Consider the following 22,090-nt stretch of genomic DNA (forward strand, 5'->3'; position numbering starts at 1 on the left):
GCTCTACTAACTCCATGGATAAGTTAATGCGCATGCAGTCGATGCAGCGGTCCTGTGATTTTGAATCCCTGCAAGTCTCCCTCTTCTCGCTACAGGGCTTCGGGTATGGATCAGAGCGATGCTCTGCGCCAGTCCTGACCAATCAGAATTGCAGCCACTGTCAACACTTCTCCCCTGCAGCCACTGTCACTTCTGTCCGCACAGCCGTGTCATTCATTCAAAGAGATCTGTGAATAAATGAACTGTAAGTCCTGTCTGCCACTGCAGCAGACGGGCTAATCATTCTCAGTAGATTTCCCGGGGTGTTCCCTACTCACACAATTCTAGATTCGTACTTTCTATTACTAGTCTATATTTTATTATATTTATTGATTTGTAGATATTTCCTCTGACGGTTGGCTGCAGGGGTGATAACTCACCCCCTAAGGTCCTTACAGTCCCCATTCCTGGATGAGCGGCTGACTTTCCTGCATACATAGGGAGATCTGATTCAACCCACTTTTCATGCAAATCTTTTCCGCTACCCTTCATTATCGCATGCTCAATGGTGATCAATTTTGTGAGTAGAACAATAATTTGCTATATGGTGTATATACCAGGTTATTACGTTATCTTGTCACGGAACTATAAAATGCTTTACAGATATTGTTATATAATTAATATTAGTTGACACTTATGTTTCAGAAAACAATCAGTACCCTTTGAAATAAACATCTCTGAAGAAGGACCTGACAATTTTGAGTCCGAAACATGTCAGATGTATAGGATATCTACTGATCTCAGTCTGCCTATGTGACTCATCAGGCTGCGGCATAACTGGGATAACGCTGTATGATTTCAAATGGGTGGTACTTAAGCTGTAACTCAGCCCCATGCGGGGCATTTTGTGATTGTATTTGTATTCCTGTTTTACACTTGATACTTTTAATATGTGTATTTAATAAAATGCTTTTATATTTACTATCTTGGTCCGTCTCCTATAGTCCATGAGGGGTATCAACAGGTTTCTGCACCAATTTGCTATCGTTCTCAGTAGAATACAATGCGGGAATCACTGTACTTTTAAGCCGGCCATAGATGGTTGGAATCTTGGCCGGTTTAGCAGGGAGTGGCCGAGATTCAAACCAACAATAGGCAGGTTGATAGTATCCAAGTGAATCCATCCTGTACCCAGTGATTGCAGGAAAGAAAATCACATCATCTATGGCCTACCCAAGTCCATTGACACTTACCCCAGCTCTCCAACTGAAAGCCCATACTTCGGTATGGACATGGAGCCGGAGGAGAAGTCTATAGGCATTCTATCAGTGATTACTGATCACGGGTTCAATGTTTTGCAGGCTCAAGTGAAAAAACACAAAAGCACATTGTTTTCAAGCAAAAATATGTGCATTTATATTTTATTAACGGCGAACTTAGCCATTAAAGAACAGCATGTACCTTCCTTGGACTCCATCTGCTGACTGCAACACTTCCAGCAGACTTGAATATGCAATGGGTTAATACGTAATAAAAATACAGAGCGTCTATTCTTATGCTCCTGTTCTCTTTTGACTTATCAGTTTCAGGAGGTAAAATTTCAATCAACTCCAGACGAATTATACTAAGCCTTAACAGACCAAGTTTGTCACCTACCCCTTCCTCTAAGCTGCTTACTACAGCGGGAGGGGACCGAGAACAGGGAAAATATAAAGTGGGGGGGGGGGGGGGGGAAGAAAGAAAATGGTAAATGAAAATGCCAAACACTAGCAGACAGCACTTGTTTGGCTGATTAACTCGAAGACAAGCATTACAAATAAATCTTAGCAAGGACAGTCACAAATTAAATTCCAGAGCTTTTAAGTACAACAAAGAATTCGGAAGGAAGGAGGATTAAGCAACTTTACACCCAGGAATGGTGCTTTAATTTAATTGTTCCGCGACTGCAGATTCATTATGCAAATATCACTTTTGTTTTAATTCCTGACCGCATTCCGCACATGTAAGAGACAGATCCTACGCGCAGATGAAACTGTGTCTCCTGATCTATAATTACTGTGATAAAACTGTACATATTTAGCAGAACTAAATGTATCTTTTCCCCCCCCCTCATTCCCATTAATATAACTATATTCTATTAATATAAATCAGAGGAAGTGTAATTAGAGGTTAAAATATTAAGTGTGTTCCAATTAAACATCTCGCACAAATGACATTGCGAATAAAGAACTATAGTTAACCGCCTCACCTCCGCAATCTTCTGGGCCTCTGCGTACTTTCCCGATTCGATGAAGACAAAAAAAAGGTCGTGGAGCATTGACCTTTCCCCTAGTGCGTTACTTATGTAATCCACAGCTGTTGCGAGACAAAAAAAAGTTGCGTTTTGAAATTTTTTAAGTATTTTGAATCATAAATGCGTTCTGTTTAAAAAAAAATAAAATAAACTTTTTCTCTGTTTTGGGACACAGATTACAGGGCTCAGTCTACAGATAAATGTTCCTTAAAGTGGTCGAAAAACCTCAGGCATGAAATATGAACAAAGCATTTCCATACATAGTGTGTACTTGTCTCTATCCAGAGCACTCTGTAATTTATGTATGCCTCCTTGTTCTGCTATCAGCATGAATCACTTATGACATGTTTTCCTGACACTAAGAGAAACATGGTGACAGGGGAGGGATCTCCAGCCGATTGGCAGCCTATTCCTGTGTTCTGTGTGAAGAGGGGTGTGTCCCTTCCCTCCTATCAGTTCTCAGAGCTCTCCTCACTAACCTCTGTAAAGTGTGACCACTTTTTATGAACTCTTTAGACAAGCTTATAAATTCAACACTATTGGCACTTTTCCACTGCAAGTACCGGCTCGGCTCTACTCGGCCCTGCTTGGCCCGGTTTGCTTTTCCACTGCTGGTACCGCATGGTACGGTGTTGGAACGGTTCGGTATGGTTTGCTTTTCCACTAAAGTAGTACTAAAGTTAAGTGGGTGGGATAACAACGGGGTGGGTGGGATTCTCTGACCAATCAGTGGCTAGTAGTGACTGCATGCAAAGGATTGTGGGATATGGTACCGGGTATGGTACCTCTTGGAACCACAATGGAGTAGGTACTGTTTTTGAGAGCCGTACCGTTCGGTTCCATGCAGTGGAAAAGCGCCGCCGTACCGTACCGAACCGTTCCTACACCATACCATGCAGTACCACCAGTGGAAAAGCACAAAAGCGAGCCGAACCGTTCGGTTCCATGCAGTGGAAAAGCGCCATATGAATAGCTGTACAGAAGAGAAGACTGCAGATAAACGGGTACACCTTATGTTGGATTTTTTTCATCTCTGTGTATCACCTGAGGATAGTCCTTTCACTAGATATATTCAAGGGTTTACAACCACGTTAAAGTGAAACTGCCTGGTCACAAAACCCTATGGCTCAAACACTTGGGAAGCGTACCTTATATCTGTATGTGCAACAGGTATACATGCAGAAAGTCATGAACCATGACAACAAGCAACTGTGTGGCATAGACTAGTTACTTGTACCCCTTTAAAGTAAATGGAAACCCCATCTTAATTTCTTTCTAAGCAGCCTAATTTTAGCCACTTTTTGTCTACATGCACTTCAGAGATGGCTGCATGGAATCTCTTAAGGTGGGTTTCCTGATGGTGTCAACAGCAGACCATGTCTGCATGATTTATGGTTGAAAGGACCACTTGTAGTTTCCATCAAAATGCTATATGAAAGGGTGACCATGCAAGAGAAAGGAACAGAGTGTTGTCACCTCATGATAGGATGGGTTTGGAATAAGCTAGTTGTTACCAAACTTCCCCAGGAGAAGATGCTGTAGTTAAAATCTTTGGCCCAGGCACCTGACTTTAGGTATGGAGGATCTCTATGAGTTTGCCTAAGGAGTCCAAAGCAGAAAGGGGATTTCCACCCCTAAAAAACAAACTTCTATACAGGTAGTATCTGCCTGCAGAACCAAAACCAATATGAAAGTGCTCCATATATTCCCATGAGGAATCCATTAGAAAAGGCAGGGCACAGGCTATTGCATATAGGGGATTTCTCAAGAGAATTAAAGCCCAAAGGTCAATGACAAAAGCAGCTTGAATCATTTAAAGAGACTCTGTCACCATGTTAAAGTATACCTAACACCAAACTAGGTTTTTCATTTTGGATACAGTAAGGGAAATAGATATTTCCTGTCCTGTAGATTCAACGGGAAGTGAGACAATGCGGTTTGATTTACTAAAACTAGAGAGTGCAACATCTGGCGCAGCTGTGCATGGTAGCCAATCAGCTTCTAACCTCAGACTGTTCAATTAAGCTTTGACCAAAAAACCTGGAAGCTGATTGGTTTCTATTCAGGGCTTAACCAGATTTTTGAACTCTCTGGTTTTAGTAATTCAACCCCAATATCTTTCTAATAGGAAGGAAATCCCCTCTTAAACTGCATATAAACCCATTGAAGATTGCCCTTTCATGCTGAATTGTCCAAACTTTGTTCCATAGGTGGCACCATGGGGGCAACACCTCGAGTGACCAAAGTCAATTTTTCAATCAACTTTGTAGAAGGAGCCGTGTGGTAAATTGTCGGCTTAACGGTGCTTACATCTAATCAGATGCAGGCACTGTTTGAATATTCTCAAAGCTGGTGGCACCGCCTGTCAAAATACAATAGCCCTACGATTAGACCACAACAGAATTCTTGGTGGTAAGACCTTGTCTGCCTAATTGTGGTACTATTCTTTCCAACGCCACTAAAAACATTGCATACAGCAACGCCAACAGATCCACCTTGAGGGTACCCCACCGGAGACACAGCGGATGAAACCCCACCGGATGAAAGGACTACTCCTCTTGGTCCAACACCTGCCGACTGGAGGTAATCCGCCTGCCAAATTTCCACCCTGGGAATGTGTATGGCAGAGGGCTGGAACAAACCGATCTGCCCACCTTAGAACGCCGGCTACCTCCAGAGCCGCCAGGGCACTTCTTGTTCCCCCCCATGGTGATTGACATAAGCCACTGCCATGGCATTGTCCGATTGAATGCGTACTGTGCATCCCTGAAGACGATCCGTCCAATGATCCAAACACAGTCTGATCGCTTGGATTTCCAGGACATTGATCGGTAGTCTGGACTCTTCCAGCGCCCAGATCCCCTGAGCAGAATGTTTGCCGAGGACGCCTCCCCAGCCGGACAGGCTGGTATCCATGATGACCACTGTTCAAAACAAGGGGAGGAAGGATTAGCCCAGACGAAGCGCCGGAGAGTGAAGCCACCATATCAGGGACTCGTCGTTCCCCGACTCAGCTGGATCTGATTAACCAGAGACTGCGGAGTCTTGTCCTATTTGGCCAGAATCTCCCTTTGCAGGGACCTCATATGGAACTGTGCAAATGGAACTGCCTTGATGGTAGATACCATCAGGCCCAGCACCCGCATGCAAGTCCGGAGGGATGACCATTTGTTGGACAACAGAAGGCAAATTGCAGCCTGCAATTCCTGGAGTTTGTCCAGAGGAAGGAGCATTCTGGCTACGGCCGAGTCCAGAGTCAGGCACAAATAGTCTAGCCTTGTGGCAAGGAAACAGGGTAGACTTCTGAAAATTCAGAATCCAGCCGAACTCCCGCAGAGTTCGTATGGTGATCTCCAGATTCTCCACCAGAGCAGAGGGAGACTCCGCTCGCAGAAGGAGATCATCCAAGTAGCCCAATGGAGCAAATGCTTTTGTGAAGACCGGAGGAGCAAAGACGAGACCAAAGGGTAAGGCAACAAATTGCTAATGCTCCTCTCCCACAGCAAAGCAGAGAAAACGCTGGCGACTGGCACATATTGCAATGTGAAGGTAGGCATCCTTGATATCTATAGAGGCAAGAAAATCCCCCTAACGCAGGGATGCCATCACCGTTCGAATGGACTCAATTTTGAACTTCAGTACCCACACAAAGCAGTTTTGCGCCTTAAAGTCCAGGTTTGGACGCACTTTGCCTTCCTTCCTGGTGACTGTGAACAGGCTTGAGTAAACCTCAACTTCCAAAGTTGGAATCGGGACAATCACCCCATGAAGCAACAGGTCTTGTACCACCCCAAAAAGACCCTGCAACCAGTCTGTGGACAGGAGCAGGTTGGAAGATAAAAACCTTGCCGGGGGACAAGAGCGAAACACGATCTTGTAGCCGAACCAAATGACTTTGTGGATCCACTTGCCTTGTACCAGGGAAGTCCATGGGTCCGTAAACCAGCAAAGACATAGCCCCACCCCAATATGGGTGAGGGCGCACCTTTATGAAGGAGCCTTGTCCGCGGAACTGGAGATTAGCTCACTCTTGGCTTGCCAGACCAGGTTCATTTGGATCCACCAGAGGAGGCCCTGAAAGGCTTCGAGCCGTTGTCAGTCGACCCTGAGGGACAAAAAAAACTTCTTATGAGCGGAGAAGGAAGGTCCACGCCTACGACGAGGTTTCTTGCCGTTAGTAGCCTGTGGAAGAAAGGTACTCTTCCCCCCTGTGAGACCTATAAGGATGTTGTGACGGTACTTACCGTCACTGGGGGTGAAAGACAGATGCTTAATGGTTTGGATTGCTTCAAGTGGGACAGTAATATTTGTCAGCCATGTATCTCGAGAAATATGTGAGGACTATTCCTGTTTGATTCTGAACATGTTCATTGAAAAAGCTAATCACATTGGCTTCTATTCCATGTCCTTCAATGTCAGAGACAGGCTTTGTCTACTGTTTGTGTATTGAGATAATGTGTATCGTATTGCAGGAGCTCGAGGACGGAAAGTCTGCTAGTTAATTGGCTCAGGTTGATTGAATAATTTTCGTCGGTTAGTTGCTGAGTGGAAAAAGTATACTGTTTGTGTTGGTTGTTCTTTAGATATGTTAATTCTATTTCTGTATACAATTGCATGCTTATGATAATGTAATCAGGCAACCCCTGACCTGTGTGTGGTAATCTGATCAGGAGGGGGGGGTCCATGCTGTATATAAATTCTGTGTGACTGTTCAATAAAGAGAGATTCCAGTACAAGCTAAGTTGTTGGCTAGCTTTGTATGAGGGGAGCTAGGATTTGATATCTATGTTCATGACTGCAAGGAAGCTGTATACTGACAGAAGACCACAAGTACAGTGTGGGTTGCGGTTCCGTTACAGATGTCATCTAGGGTAGCTCCACAGACGATCTCCTTGAAAGAGAAGATCAGTCAAGGCCTTTTTAGAAGTCTGGTCCGCAGACGAGCACTTGAGCCAAGCGACACGCCGAAGGATCACCACCAAAAAAGAGTGGCGAGCCATCAGAGGTGCTGCATCCAAAGAGGCATCACAGATAAACTGCAGCCCCCTGGACCAGCTGGTCTGCCAGCTCCACGAAGGCAGGAGAGAGTTTTTCTCCCTCCAGGTCACGGCATAGGAGCTTAGTCCACCCAGTCAGAGTTTGCAACACTAGGGCAACGGTAAATTCCGGCCTCACAGCCGAGCCAGCTAAGGTGTGCATAATGCATGCTACAGCCTCCGCCTTCCGGTCAGCCGGATCCTTAAAGGCCAGGGACTCTTCCTACGGAATTAAAGTTGCCTTGTTTAATCTGGAAACCGGAGGGTCCACCACCGGTGGCACAGTCCACTTCTTAAGAAAGGACTCCTTGTAGGGGTAACGCCTGGTAAAGCGCTTAGGAACCCCACAGAGACGCTTTGGTAATCTCCACTCTTTAGCGAAAATTCTGTCAAAATAGGCGGGGACAGGAAGCACCTTTGACGCTCTGGATAGCTTGTGAGTGCCAAAGGATACCTGCGCCTCAGTCACAGCTTAAGCTAGGCACCAGCACAGAGAGATCCTCAGCAGACAGGATCCTCACTAGACTCACCACCCGCCGACACAGGCACCTAAAACCACCTGGAGAAACTGCACTACACGTGCAGCGATCAGGAAGCTAAATGATCCGGGAGTCAGCACCAGGGAATAAGGAGGGGATCCCACCGCCAAAATCGCCGCCCACAGGGCTCCACTGGCATGGCCACCGCTATTTGCAATAGAAAACCACAAGAAAATGGCTGTCGGACTACACAAACATGGCCACCGTGTATAGAAACACACAGGCTACAACAAATTGGCGGCACCACGAGGCACACAGGGACCCAGAATTTGGGAGACCAGGCCTCAGATCCAGGCAGGACAGGGAACCCTGGCAAAAGCCCCCACCAGGTACAACCCTCCCACACACAATCAATCGTCCGGTCGCCGGCGGTGCACCCCACGGACCTCCATCGCCATTTAGTGCCCTGCCCCCACCCCAGGAAAGTGGCCAGACTACCCAAAAAAAATACTTCCCCAGCGTATCTGGAGGTGGGGGGGGGGGCAGCATGAGGGACTTGGCGGGGGGAGGGGATGCCTGCAGGAAGGAGGGGAACCCGGGGGTCCAACTGTCTCAAGGAGGGGCCCACGTTCCACCCCAAAATCCTCCAGGGGTAGAGGGGGGGGGGGGACAGCTAATTACCATACCAAAAACCAGGTAGGCACTGCTCCAGACGGACTGTCCTCTCCATCGAAATGGGGGGCTGTCGGCAAGAAGGAACGCTGCAACTCAGGCAGAGGCCAGGTCATATGCAAACTTGCGAGGCGTTTAACTCGTAGGGCCAGCCTCTGTCCAGTGGGGCTATGTCGCAGCCAACTGGCGCAGAGCTGAGGCCTGTGCGTGCTCGCTGGCCAGACTGGGGTGACCACTGGATCTAGAATATCGAGCCTGTCGCCTAGTCTGGCAGTTGATCGTAAATCTCACAGGGCAAAATCCAGGAGGAAAACATTTTTCTAACTAAAAATTTTGCCAGGACCAGAGATCCCAGCAAGAAAATAGGTCCTTACTCCTGAAAAGGCAGAAAAAAAAAAAACTGCCCAAGGGTGTAGCCAGAATTTATTTTCCTGCCTAGTGTCCCACTCATGTAGGGGGCAGTATAACCCAATAGTCAAGAATGACAGGAGCGGTGTTCGTTAATCAACGAAAGGGAAATTTGTTTGATGATCTGAATCATAATTAGGTGCAACAAACATGCAAAAAATAAAATCAGGAAGGGGTCATTGCCCGCATTCCTCCAATAAAAAAAAAAAAAAAAATCAGGAAGGGGGCAAATACTTTTTTAACAGCACTGTCTGATCACACAGGAATTGCATACAAAAAACATCATACATTTGATACATACACTGATCAGTGTGTCCTTTGGCCCCGAGGTGCACCAGCTAACTAACTGTTCAGGACACAGGCAGAATGGTGATCTTCCAATGTAAACAAGGTAGATCGCCATTCTGTTAGTAAGGAAGGCACGGCTCCTGTGTTCCTGTAAAGCAGTAACATGGATCCATGCCTTCCACTAGTACAACCACCTTCCCCACTACAGTAAAAGGCAAGCTAGGCACACAATTAACCCTCCGATTGCCCCGGTTAACCCCTTCCTAACCAGTGTCTTTAGTACAGTGACAGCGCATATTTTTTAGCCATAATCACTGTATTAGTGTTACTGGTCCCCAAAAAAGCGTCAGTGTCCAATTTGTCCACTGCAATATCGCAGTCCCGCTATAAGTCACTGATCGCCGCCATTACTAGTAAAAAATAAAATCCATAAATATATCCAATAGTTTGTAGATGCTATAACTTTTGTGCAAACCAATCAATATACACTTACTGAGATTTTTTTTTTACCAAAAATATGTAGCTGAATACGAAATAGTCCTATATTGAGGAAGAAATTAAATGTACTTATTTTTATTGGATGTGTTTTAGAGCAGAAAGTAAACTTTGTTCTTTCAAAACTGTTTTTTGTTTTTTTAGCGCAAAAAAAAATAAAAAACTAAGATGATCAAATACCACCAAAAGAAAGCTCTATTGGTGGGAAAAAAAGGACAATCATTTTATTTGGGTACAGTGTCGCACAAATCTGCAATTGCCAGTTACGCAGTGCTATATGGCAAAAAATGTCCTGGTCATGAAAGGGGGAGGGGAGTAAATCTTCCGGAGCTGAAGTGGTTAAACATGTTCTGTCCATCCTTTACATTTGTGTTCCTATGTGATCTTTTTTAAAAAACTGCAACGCACATGCCCATGCACTGTCAGACAACCATTATATGTGCAACGTGGCAGCTGTGGGATCTCAAGGCAATACTTAGTTAAAATAAAAAATAATGAACTAGAAAAATAAAAAAAAGAGCTCCCTTTTTCTTTAAAAATAAAAAAGGTATAAAAATCAGAAAGCGGCTATTCATACAATCCCAGGGAAAGATGAGAAAATCACGGTGCCCACAGCAGTGCCTGCTCTGAAAGAAAAGGTGATTCTCACTTACAGATCAATTACAAAATGTATGGCTATTATACACAAAAGCTGCAGAGAACGTTCCTCAAAAGGGTCTCTAGTTAGAATGAAGTATGGCCGCTGATGGTTTAATTCATTATTCGGGAAAACATGGGAGGGCATCGGGATAATATTGTGAGCATAATACCTGTCATTCATTAGCCTTTGTTGAAATGTCGGCTGAAACCGCGGACTCCCGCAATAAAAAGGCTGCACTATGGGAAGGCTTGTAATTAATGGTTTGCTAAATTTTCTAAGAGCTTCAAATACAGGAAAAAAAAGGAGCTTTTTATCTTAGTCTTCATATATAAACACTTCCCTTTAAAAAAAAAAAAAAAAAGGATCTAAACCTAGCAGATTAGATATGACTGAGTAGCATTGAGATGACAAGAATTGGGCTTTGTTGGGCCAAACAATCAGACTTCTACTTTGGCTCTCTGGAATTGTTAGGAGTAACCACTTACATTGTACAAATTTAATGATCACATAAATGAAGTCAACCTTCTGTGGTCGAAGGAGTAGGACTAAAATGCTAGTCAATTATCAGAGCTTAGCAGGGGCCTTCTTTAAAAGTGTATGTGAACGCAAAATCTAATGTTTCAGTAGGTCTAGCAGCCTGCCCCCCTGTATACAGTTTTCATGAGCAAACAATCTTTTCGTCAATCTACTGCAAAGTTTCTCACCTGGAGATCAAGCCAATCACAGTACTTTCGGTTGCAAGCTGACGATGCTAAGCTACTGCCTTGCATATAGCAGCAGCGCTGTCATTCTGCCATTGGGCTTTCTATCGAAAGGACCTCACAGGCAGCCCAAAAGCATACTGAAGAAGTGCACATGACAGACAGACAACAATACTGTTCATTGGAGAGGAAGTAGCTTAGCGTTGTCAGCCTGTAACATGAAGGGCTGTTACTGGCAGGATCTCCAAGCAAGAAACCATGCAATTGTTTGCACAAGAAAACTGTATACAGTGAGGCATGATGCCAAATATACCAGAAAAATTGGATATTTGACTTACTGTAAAATCCATTTCTTTGATGTTCATTGATGGGCACAGCTTCTAGTATTAATAACCATTGGGTTATACTGCCCCCTACAGGAGTCGGACACTAGACAGAAAAGCATTCTGGCTACACCCACAGGCAGTCCCAGGGGCTATACTTCCTCTCTCTGCTATAGCCACTCAGTTTTGTTACAAGCAGTGTCAGAAGTATTATAACTCCACAGAGGGCTGGGTGCTGTGTCCGTCAATGAACATCAGAGAAATGGATTTTATGGTAAGTCAAAAATCCCATTTCCTCTTTCGTTAACTGTCGGACACAGCTCCTGATCTTAATAACCATTGAGACATCCCAAAACAGTGTTAAACATGAGGAGTGGGAACAACAAGAAAATTCCCAAGGCAAAACATTAGCCAACCAGGCAACAGGAGCCCACCAAAAAAAAAAAAATACACTCAAAGAGGATCAGGTCCTCTTAAACAGCAGCCTGCAAAACCTTACGGCCAAAAAAAGCATCTGCAGATGCCAACACATCCACTTTATAAAACTTGCAAAAGTGTGCACCGACGACCAGGTGGCCACCTTGAAAATCTGTGTCACTGATGCCTGATGACGGAAAGCACAGGAGACACTAAGTGCCCTAGTAGAGTGCACCTTGACAAGGGGAGAAGGAACCTGACCCCTGTTGGAATAGGTCTGAACCACCGTCTGTCTGGTCCATCTGGAAATGTTTACAGAGGAAGCGGACAACCCTTTCCGAGGCCTGAGCACACAGAGTCTGACTTCCTGAAAGACTCCATAGCTGCCAGGTACACCCTAATTGACCGGACAACATCCAAGACATGCAAGGCAATTTCCTTTGAATGTTTTGGCCTGGGACACAGGAAAGGCAACACAATGTCTTCATTCAAATTAAAATCAGAGACAACCTTTGGAAGGAACGACGGACTGGGGTGAAGAACCACCTTATCCCTGTGAATCATCAGGTAAGGTGGACAGGATAACACCCTGCACGCAGAGTTGATAGCCACTAAAAAGGCCACCTTCTGGGACAGCGTAAGCAGAGGAATCTCCCGAATATTTTCAAAGGGAGGCTTCTGCAGAGCTATAAGCACCAAATTAAGATCCTAAGGTGGCAACGGAGGCCGCACTGGAGGAACCAAGTGTCGGACACCCTGGAGAAAGGTACACACCAGGGAGTGTGTGGCCAAAGGTCGTTGGAAGAAGACCCCCAAAGCCGATACCTGGCCCTTGATGGTACTCAAGGCCAATTTCTGTTCAACCCCTTGTTGAAGGAAGGTCAAGATCTGAGCCACCGAGAAGGAGCAAGGAAGAACCCCCAAGAGACTCACACCACGCAATGTACGTATTCCATTAATGTACAATGGTAGATCTTCCTAGCGGTAGGAATCACAGATTCAGATAAACCCCTATCCTTCAGCACCAGGCGTTCAACAGCCAAGCTGTCAAAGCCAGCGACTGTAAAGCAGGATGGAAGATCGGTCTTGGGACGGCGTACCAACCCCGGTGAGGCCAGTCCGGAGCCATCAAGATGACCGGAATCCCTTCTGCCTCGATCCTGCGTAGAAGTCTTGCAGAAGCTTGAGAAGAGGGAAGGAGTAAATCAGATGATACTGACCACGGGGACCACCAGCACGTCTGTGGCATTCCGTCAGAGGATCCCTTGACCTAGTCACAAACCTCTGCATTTTTCTGTTGAGTCGAGACACTAACAGATCCACCTCGGGGGTGCCCCACCGGAGACACAGCTAATGAAACCGCTCCAGATGAAGGGACCACTCCCCGTGGTCCAATGCCTGCCAACTGAGGTAATCCGCCTGCCAATTTTTCACGCACCGGGAATGGGTACGGCAGAGCGGACTGGACCGAACCGTTCCGCCCACCTTAAAATGTCGGCTACCTCCAGAGCCACCAGGACACTTCTTGTGCCCCCTTGTGATTGACATAAGCCACGGCCATGACACTGTCCGATTGAATGCGCACTGGACAACCCTGAAGATGATCCGTCCAAAGATTCAGACACATGTAACTCGGAGTTCCAAGACATTGATTGTGAGTCTGGACTCTTCCAGCGTCCAGATCCCCTGAGCAGAATGCTTGCTGGGGATGCCTCCCCAGCCGGACAGGCTGGCATCTGTGGTGACCACTGTCTAATACAAGGGTAGGAAGGAATTTAACAGCTGAAGCGCCGGAGAACGAAGCCACCATATAAGGGACTCCTTCGTTCCCCTACTAGCCGGATCTAATGGTCTGGGTGCCTGTGGGAAGGAGAGGAACGGGGGGTCCGACCCTCCCAAAGAGGCCCACATCCACCCCAAAACCCTCCAGGAGAAAACGGGGAAAGCCACTCACCACACCAGGAACCAGGGAGGCACTGCTCCAAACAGAACCCCTCTCCATCGCAATAGGGGGCTGTCGGCCAGGAGGAACTCTGCAACTCTGGCCGAGGCCCGGTCGTATGCGAACTCACAAGGCATTTTTACTCGCAGGCCAGCTCCCGTCCAGTGGGGCTATGTCGTGGCCTACCAAGCGTGCAGCTGAGGTCTGTGGCAGTTGATTGTAGATTAAAAAAATCCAGGAGAAAAAAAAAATCTATGTATCCAAAAACTTTTGCCAGGACCAAAGATCCCAGCAAGGAAATAAGTCCTTACTAGGCATAAACAAACTGAGTGGCTATAGCAGGGAGAGGGAGTATACCCCCTGGGACTGCTCATGGGAGTAGACAGAATTTTTTTCTGCCTGTTGTCCTACTCCTGTAGGGGCAGTATAACCCAATGATTATGAATATCAGGAGCTGTGTCCGTCAATGAACAAAAGAGAAACAGATTTTGCATTGACATTTAGTTTAAAGAAGTACACCCAAAGCTCGTTTGGCTATACTCTGAAGTCCGCTCTCTAATGACATCACAGAGCTGACCCAGGCTTGGGCGTCATGACCATGGAGTCGGGATCCGTCCACATGGCTAGATCGCTATGTGGCTTAGCCTCTCAGTGAGCTGCTGAGAGCCTGAGCCGGCCACTCCAGCCCCCCTCCGCAGCTCCGCGATTCAGAGAGCGAGGAGGGGGCAGAGGAGAGAGCGGCTGACTGACAATCAGCAGCTTTATGCTTGGGGAGCTGTGAGAACCGAGTGATCGGCAGTGTTCGATCGCTCGGTTCTCAGTGTTAGTGGCGCTGGGGGACCGCAAGTATGAATTAAAAAAAAATAAAAAATAAAACCCCATACAGCTCTTTTAAGCTGTCAGAAAGTCTAAGTCTGGCATTTTGTCTTTAACCACCTCAATACAGGGCACTTAAACCCCCTTCCTTCCCAGACCAATTTTCAGCTTTTAGCGCTGTTGCAATTTGAATGACAATTGCGCGGTCATGCAACGCTGTACCTAAACCAAATTTGTGTCATTTTTTCCCCACAAATAGAGCTTTCTTTTGGTGGTATTTGATCACCGTCAGGTTTTTTCTTTTTTGGTGCACAAATAAAAAAAGACTGAAAAGTTTGAAAAAAAAAAAAAAGTTTTTTGTTTAGGTTATAAAATTTTGTAAATAGATATGTTTTTTCCTGCACTGATGAGCACTGATGATGCCGCACTGACAGGCACTGATGAGGAGACACTGATGGGGTGGCACTGATATGCAGCACTGATGGGCACTGATAGGTAGCACTGATATGCAGCACTGATGGGCACTGATAGATAGCACTGATATGCAGCATTGGTGGGCACTGATAGGCAGCGCTGATGGTCAGTGATAGGCAGCACTGATGGGTGGCACTGATGGGCACTGATAGTGGCACTGTTGGGCGGCAATGATCGGCACTGATGGGTGGCACTGATCGGCACTGATGGGGGGCACTGATCGGCACTGATAGGCAGCACTGGTGGGCAATAATGGGCACTGGTGGGCGGCACTGATAGATGGCAATAATGGCACTGGTGGGGAGCACTGATAGATGCCATTGGTGGGCAACACTGATAGGGAGGGCACTGGGGGGCTCTCTGAGCCCTGCTTGCCATCCCTGGTGGCCATAGTGGGCATCCCTGGTGGTCATGGGTGGGCATCCCTGGTGGCTTAGTGGCACCCCCCCCCCCCAGGGCTGCACTGGTAATCAATGTTCTGATTACCAGCACAGACCCCCCCTGTGATCAGTGAGTAATTAGAAATACTCACTGATCACCCCCTCAGCAGCACCGATCCTCTGATCTTCTCCTCACTGACAGGATCTGTCAGGAGGAGAAGAGATCGAAGCCGTTACAACGGCTCTATTTACATTACATGACGGCTGTGATTGGACACAGCCATCATGTGATCAGGAGGGCCAATCACAGGGCCCTCCTGCCGAATGATGTCGCTCTGTGTCCGAGGGACACAGGCACATCGAGATTGCGCCGCTGCGCGTGCCCGCGGCGGCGCGATCTCTCTCCTTCTGAAGGACGTTCCGGAACGTCCATTCAGAAGGACGAGACTCCCGCCCGGCCGTATATGTACTATGGCCGGGTGGGAGGTAGTTAACAGAGTGCTATTCCTCCCATTGACACCAACCAGTGGACTTTATTCCTCCTACTGACACCAGCCACTGGCCGTTATTCCTCCCACTGACACCAACGATGGAGCATTATTCCTTCTACTGACATCAATGATGGAGCAATATTCCTTTCACAAACACCAATGATAGGGCATTATTCCATCTAATAGCAAGGAAGACACTTTAAGTAGGGGGTATTTTTCCTCCACCCACAAACCACCGACTCTGGAGCACGGTTTACTTTCCCTTTTGCCAGGGCATTTTAAACTCCTATTGTATACAGTCTGACCCCTCTAAGGTCTGAAGTATAGTGAACTGGCCCCCTTGTTTGGAAGGTTTGAGGACCCTTGCTCTAAGCTGCCCTGTTTGAAGTCACATAAGGGTTTGTGTAGGTGAGTGATGATGGTCATAAAGCTCCACTTTCTGCAGAAAGATTTAAGAGCCTGATGAGTACAAATTAAAACCTGACTGTTGGATACCAAATGTACAGAACATGTACTATTCATCTGCACTGACCTCCATTCAGCAATGTCATAATACTTGGCAGACAAGCTCCTTTCAAAGTTCAATGAACCCTTGAGGCTAGGTTGGAGTTCTGCTCAGAGACATCCTTTGGAAGGAACGACGTACAGGGATGAAGAACCACCTTATCTCTGTGAACCACCAAGTAAGGTGAAGGACAGGATAATGCCACCAATTTAGACACCCTTCGCACATGAAGTGACAGCCACCAAGAAGACCACCTTCTGGGACAGCGTAAGCAGGCTAATCGCCCAAAGATACTCAAAAGGAGGCTTCTGAAGGACAGAGCACCAAAATGAGGTCCCAAGGCGACAACAGAGACCGCACTGGAGGGGCCAAGTGCCTAACTCCCAGGGAGTGCGTGGCCAAGGGCCATTGAAAAAAGGCGGCTAAGGCCGACACCTGACCCTTGATAGTACTTAAGGCCAGTTTCTGCTCAGCACAGCGCAGCACGTTTTTTGATTTTTATGTTTTTGTTGTGAGGTGTGGACACAATTTGTGTATGCAGCCGGATTTATATATTGATTTATTCTAGCACATTTTATACACATTTGAATTTCACTTAGTCTTGCGCTGATAGTTTTTTCACTATATTCAGTTTCTGCTCAACCCCCCATTGAAGGAAGGTCAAGACCCGAGCCACTGAGAAAGAGCAAGGATGAACCCCAAGAGATTCACATCATGCAATGTACATCTTCCACATATGATGGTAGATCATCCTAGAAGTAGATTTCCTAGCTTTTAACAGCGTTGGAATCACCAATGCAGACAAACCTCTATCCATCAGCACTTGGCATTTAACAGCCAAGCCGTCAAAGCCAGCGACTGTAAAGCAGGATGGAAGATTGGTTTTTGGGACAGTAGATTCTCCCTGAGAGGAAGCCTCCAAGGAATGTCAGCGACCAGCCGCACCAGATCAGCGTACCAAGCCCGGTGAGGCCAGTCATGAGCAGAGGCAAGACCAAAGGGTAACGCCACAAACTGATCATGTTCCTCTCCCACGGGAAAGCGAAGGAAGCACTGGTGACCGACACATCAAGAATGCTTACCTTCACATTCCAATATGTCGATAGAGGCAGGAAAATCAGAAAGCAGTTCAGCCCTTTGAGGTCCAAGATGGGACGCACCTTGCCTTCCTTTCTGGGACTGTTAACAGGTTTGAGTAAAAACCCTGAAGTCGGAAACCGGGACAATCACCCCTTGAAGTAACAGGTCTTGTACCAGCTTAAACAGACCCTGTAAGCGTTTCGGGGATAGGCGCAAATTGGAAGGAAAGAACCTTGCAGGGGAACAAGAGCGAAACTTAATCTTGCAGCTGGACCAAAAAATTTAGTGGAGCCACTTGTCTTGTACTAGGGAAGTCCACGGGTGCGTAAACCAGTGAAGATGTCCCCCCACTCCCGATACGAGTGAGGGCGCACTTCCCACTGAAGGAGCCTTGTCCGTGGGTCTGAAGAAATCTGCTCTCGGGTTGCCAGACCAGGTTCGTTTGGATCCTCCAGGTGAGGCCCTGAAAGGCTGCGAGCTCTTGTCAGTCAAACCTAAAGGACGAAGAAACTTCTTATAATTCTAGAAGAAGGGACGACGTCTATGGCGAGGGTCCTTGCCCTTAGTAGTCTGCGGAAGAAAGGTACTCTTTCCCCCCTGTGAGACCTTTAATGATGTCATCCAGGGTAGCTCCAAACAGCCTAGTGTCATATTCCTGTAGGGAGCAGTATAACCCAACGGTTAAGAAGATCAGGAGCTGTGTCTATCAATGAACAGAAAAGAAAAGAAGAAGTTTTGGGTTTCATACACTTTACAGCATTAGACGTGGTTAGACTCTCCTTGTTACAATACAGAGTGTAACATTAGGATTGAGACTCCTTACATAACAAAAAGAGAAATGTGACTACATGGCTGACAGATCAGAGCCAAGAATGTGCAATGCAGTGGAGAGACCTGTCAACTGGATTAGCCAAAACGGCCAAAGGATGATCTGTTTAAATCCCTGCTACACTACTGTATATATCTATATAGATTATCTCGTAAAAGCAGGAAAGTTTCACCTTTCTATAACTTTCTATAAACTAGTCTCGGGGGATAGATATACAAGGCTAGCTGACCAACAGACTGGCAGCAATAAATCAATGATTTGATGAGAGGACACAAAAAAATTAAAACAGGGAATTTTAAAGATACCACTATACACAGTATACACATACCTTTCTTCAGCAGGTCTGTTTCTCCCATCTCTACCAACTTCAACAGCAGGAAATACTGAAATGGACAGCACTTGTACTTCTCGTGACATTTTATCATGGTATCCAAAGCGCCTGAAGGATCATTCCTAAAGGAATAGGAAAAATTGGAGGGTTTTTAACGTTTCTTTTTATGGAAGGCTGGCAAATACAATAAGCAAACGCAGCAAAGTGGCTTCCAGAGTGGTTACAATACTACTTACAACTCAGTTCTGTAGGCAAATACAATCCATAAATCCAGAAACAGAATTGGGAGACTAACATGGCAGGATCTAATTGTTGATCCTTCCCATGAACTTTAGTGGGATTATGGACCAGGGATTAAACCTGGTCTTCACCTGTTGTAGAATGGGAATGAGGTTAAAATGTGTTTCTAAATCCAGAACCTGCATTCACTATATCTGGTCTCCCACAGTACACAGAACATGCAAATATTTTAGTAAATATAAACTGCAAAATACCTTTTCTCATCAGCAGTATATAGCAGTCTTGTGCCCGCTATCAATGTCTGGTTAAAGCTTGTAGGATTAGTGTTCAGTCTCCCCTGATTGTCCTATAAGGATACAGGACCCCTGAACCTCTGTTTGGACAGTGCTGATCACATGCACTCTCCCAAGAAAAAAAAAAAAAAACTCTATAGAAATACAAACCAAATTGAGAATGTGCAGATTGACTCCAATAACTCGGTCTTATCTGAAGAGGTTTTGGGGACAATGCAGGAAGGGGAGGATCTGTGCATACAGGATCAAACAGCCTTTTTACACAATATAGAGGATTATCCCCTTAGGTTCCACAGTGAGTATAACGAGCATGCATTACTGCATATGCAGTCTGATTTCACGGTTGTGAGTTTCAAAACACCTTAAGAGGAATTATGCACCTCCCTGTCCTTAGAAATAGCCAGGTATGTAAAAGGATGCACCAACTAAAGGGGAGTAGGGAATGCCAAATCATTATTTCCTTGGGACTAAAGGAAACAACCTAGATTTAGTCCAATAAAAATCACATTGTCCTCTTGGCAGGAATTGGATAGCGGTGACAAAGCAAGGGACCTCTAGAGGGTCGAAGGCCAAGTCTATATGCGAGCTAGAGAACAGTACAAGGTAGAATAGAAGGTATATGCTTTTTGGGTGGAATTAAAGCTACTCCACATAGTAACTGGACCATAGGTTGCGGCCCAGTTTTTTTGATCATAAGGAGACGTACTGATGGATTGGAATCTGTCCATTAGAGGACTGGTGCCACAATGAAGCCATCTAACAGGAGGATCTGGCCTGTTCCAAAGTAGAGTGCCAGTTGCATAACCGTAGAGAACACAGTAGTGTCTGCAGGTAGGAGTAAAGCCCCAAAATTAGAATTGCCAGATCTTCAGAATTCACATGTATCACAAGTACCTGTCTGCCCTCTGGGTCCAATTTGAAGTCAATGAGGTAAAAGTTGACAGATTTTTTTTTTTTTTAATGAGGACACTCACCTCGACATAGTTAAAACAAATTGCATGATACGGGGTGTGCACCAAAGCTTTAAGTCCCAAGATTCTGTTACCTACCAAGTGAGTTTCTTAGTTTTAAGGTAGGCAAAGACCAGTCTTATGAATACAAAAATAATATTCTTCTGCACTATCACCCTATTCCCTACTAAACTGCCAGCATTTAAAAATAATGTATTTGCAAAAAAAAAATAAAAAATAAAATAAAAGTGCAGCTCTATCACACCCTACAAAGATTATATATATATATATATATATATATATATATATATATATATATATATATATATATATATATATATATATATATATATATATATCTATATATCTATATACACACATACACACATATATATATATATATATATATATATATATATATATATACACACACACACTCATACATGCAGCAGGGAAAAATAAGTATTGAACATGCAACCATTTTTCTAGGTAAATATATTTCTAAAGGTGCTATTGACACGGAATTTTCACCACGTCGGTAACAACCCATTCAATCTATACATAGAAAGAAACCGAAACAAATACGTTCAAAAATTGAGTTATATGTAATAAAATGGAATGACACAGAGAAAAAGTAATAAACACATGAAGAAAGGGAGGTGCAAAAAGGTAGGGAAAGCTAAGACACCAGCTGAAATTAATCAGTAATAAGCAAGCTATCCTTCCCCTTGTCAGTGCAAATTAATATCAGCTGGTTCAGTCTCAAATGATGAACTTTAAAAAAGTTATCTCATTACCAAGTTGTCACACAAGAAACATCTCATAATGGGTAAAAGCAAAGAGCTCTCTCTAGACCTTCACAACTTTATTGTTGCAAAACCTACTGATGGCATTGGTTACAGGAGCATTTCCAAACTTCTGAATGTTCCAGTAAGCACCGTTGAGACTATAATCCGGAAGTGAAAAGAACATAATTTCACCATAAATCAGCCATGACCAGGTGCGCTTCGCTAAATTTCTGACAGAGGAGTGAAAATAATTATTAGAAGAGTTGTCCAAGGGCCAAGGAGCACTTGTCCAGAGCTTCAGAAAGACCTGGAATTAGCAGGTACAATTGTTTCAAAGAAACAATAAGTAATGCACTCGCCCACCATGGCTCGTATGCACGCTCATCACGCAAGACTTCATTGCTGAAGAAAAAGCATGTTGAAGCTTGTTTAAAGTTTGCTGCACAACATTTAGACAAGCCTGTGAAATACTGGGAGAATATAGTCTGGTCAGATAAGACCAAAATTGAACTCTTTGGATGGCATAATACACACCATGTTTGGAGGCCAAATGGCACTGCACTTCATCCCACAAACATCCCAATACCAACAGTGACATTTGGAGGTGGGAACATTATGGTGTGGAGCTGAAGGATGAATGGAAAAATGTACCAAGACATTCTTGATATAAATCGGCTGCCATCTACCAGGATGATGAAGATGAAACAAGAGTGGACATTTCAGCAAGACAATGATCCCAAACACAAAGCCAAGGAAACTCTCAAATGGTTTCAAAGAAAATAAAGCTGCTAGAATGGCCCAGCCAATCACCTGACTTGAACCAATCCTGTTTAATTTATTCATAAATGATCTAGAGGAGGGGATATCTAGTACAATCTAAGTATTTGCGGATGATAATAAACTAAACATGCCAATATCTTCGATGCCGGATGTGGAAACCTTACAAGCAGACCTGAACAAAATAATGGGGTGGGCAACTACATGGTAGATGAGGTTTAATGTTAAAAAATGTAAAGTAATGCACTTGGGCATCAGAAACACGAAAGCAAGCTAATCACTAGGGGGGAACCTCTGGGTGAGTCTAGGATGGAAAAGGACCTGGGGGTACTGGTGGACAATGGGCTTGGCAGTGGCATGCAATGCCAAGCAGCTGCAAGCAAAGCCAACAGAATACTGGCATGTATAAAAAAGGGGATTCACTCCAGAAATAAAGAGATTATTCTCCCACTCTACAAGACTC

General features: G+C 45.1%; 1 protein-coding gene across 1 annotated transcript in view; it reads right to left on the reverse strand.

Moving 5' to 3' along the window:
• Positions 1 to 22,090, reverse strand: part of LRPPRC (leucine rich pentatricopeptide repeat containing) — a 402,453-nt gene that overhangs the window by 138,987 nt on the left and 241,376 nt on the right. Inside the window, exons 24-25 of the mRNA XM_082250995.1 lie at positions 18,577 to 18,701; positions 2,228 to 2,334 (exon numbers count right to left, since the gene is read on the reverse strand). Of these exons, the coding sequence (XP_082107121.1) occupies positions 2,228 to 2,334; positions 18,577 to 18,701 (232 nt within the window). The remainder of the gene's footprint in view (positions 1 to 2,227; positions 2,335 to 18,576; positions 18,702 to 22,090) is intronic.

The sequence above is a fragment of the Pelophylax lessonae genome, assembly GCF_965119305.1.
Source record: "Pelophylax lessonae genome assembly, chromosome: 3".
NCBI classification, from domain to species: Eukaryota; Metazoa; Chordata; class Amphibia; order Anura; family Ranidae; genus Pelophylax; species Pelophylax lessonae.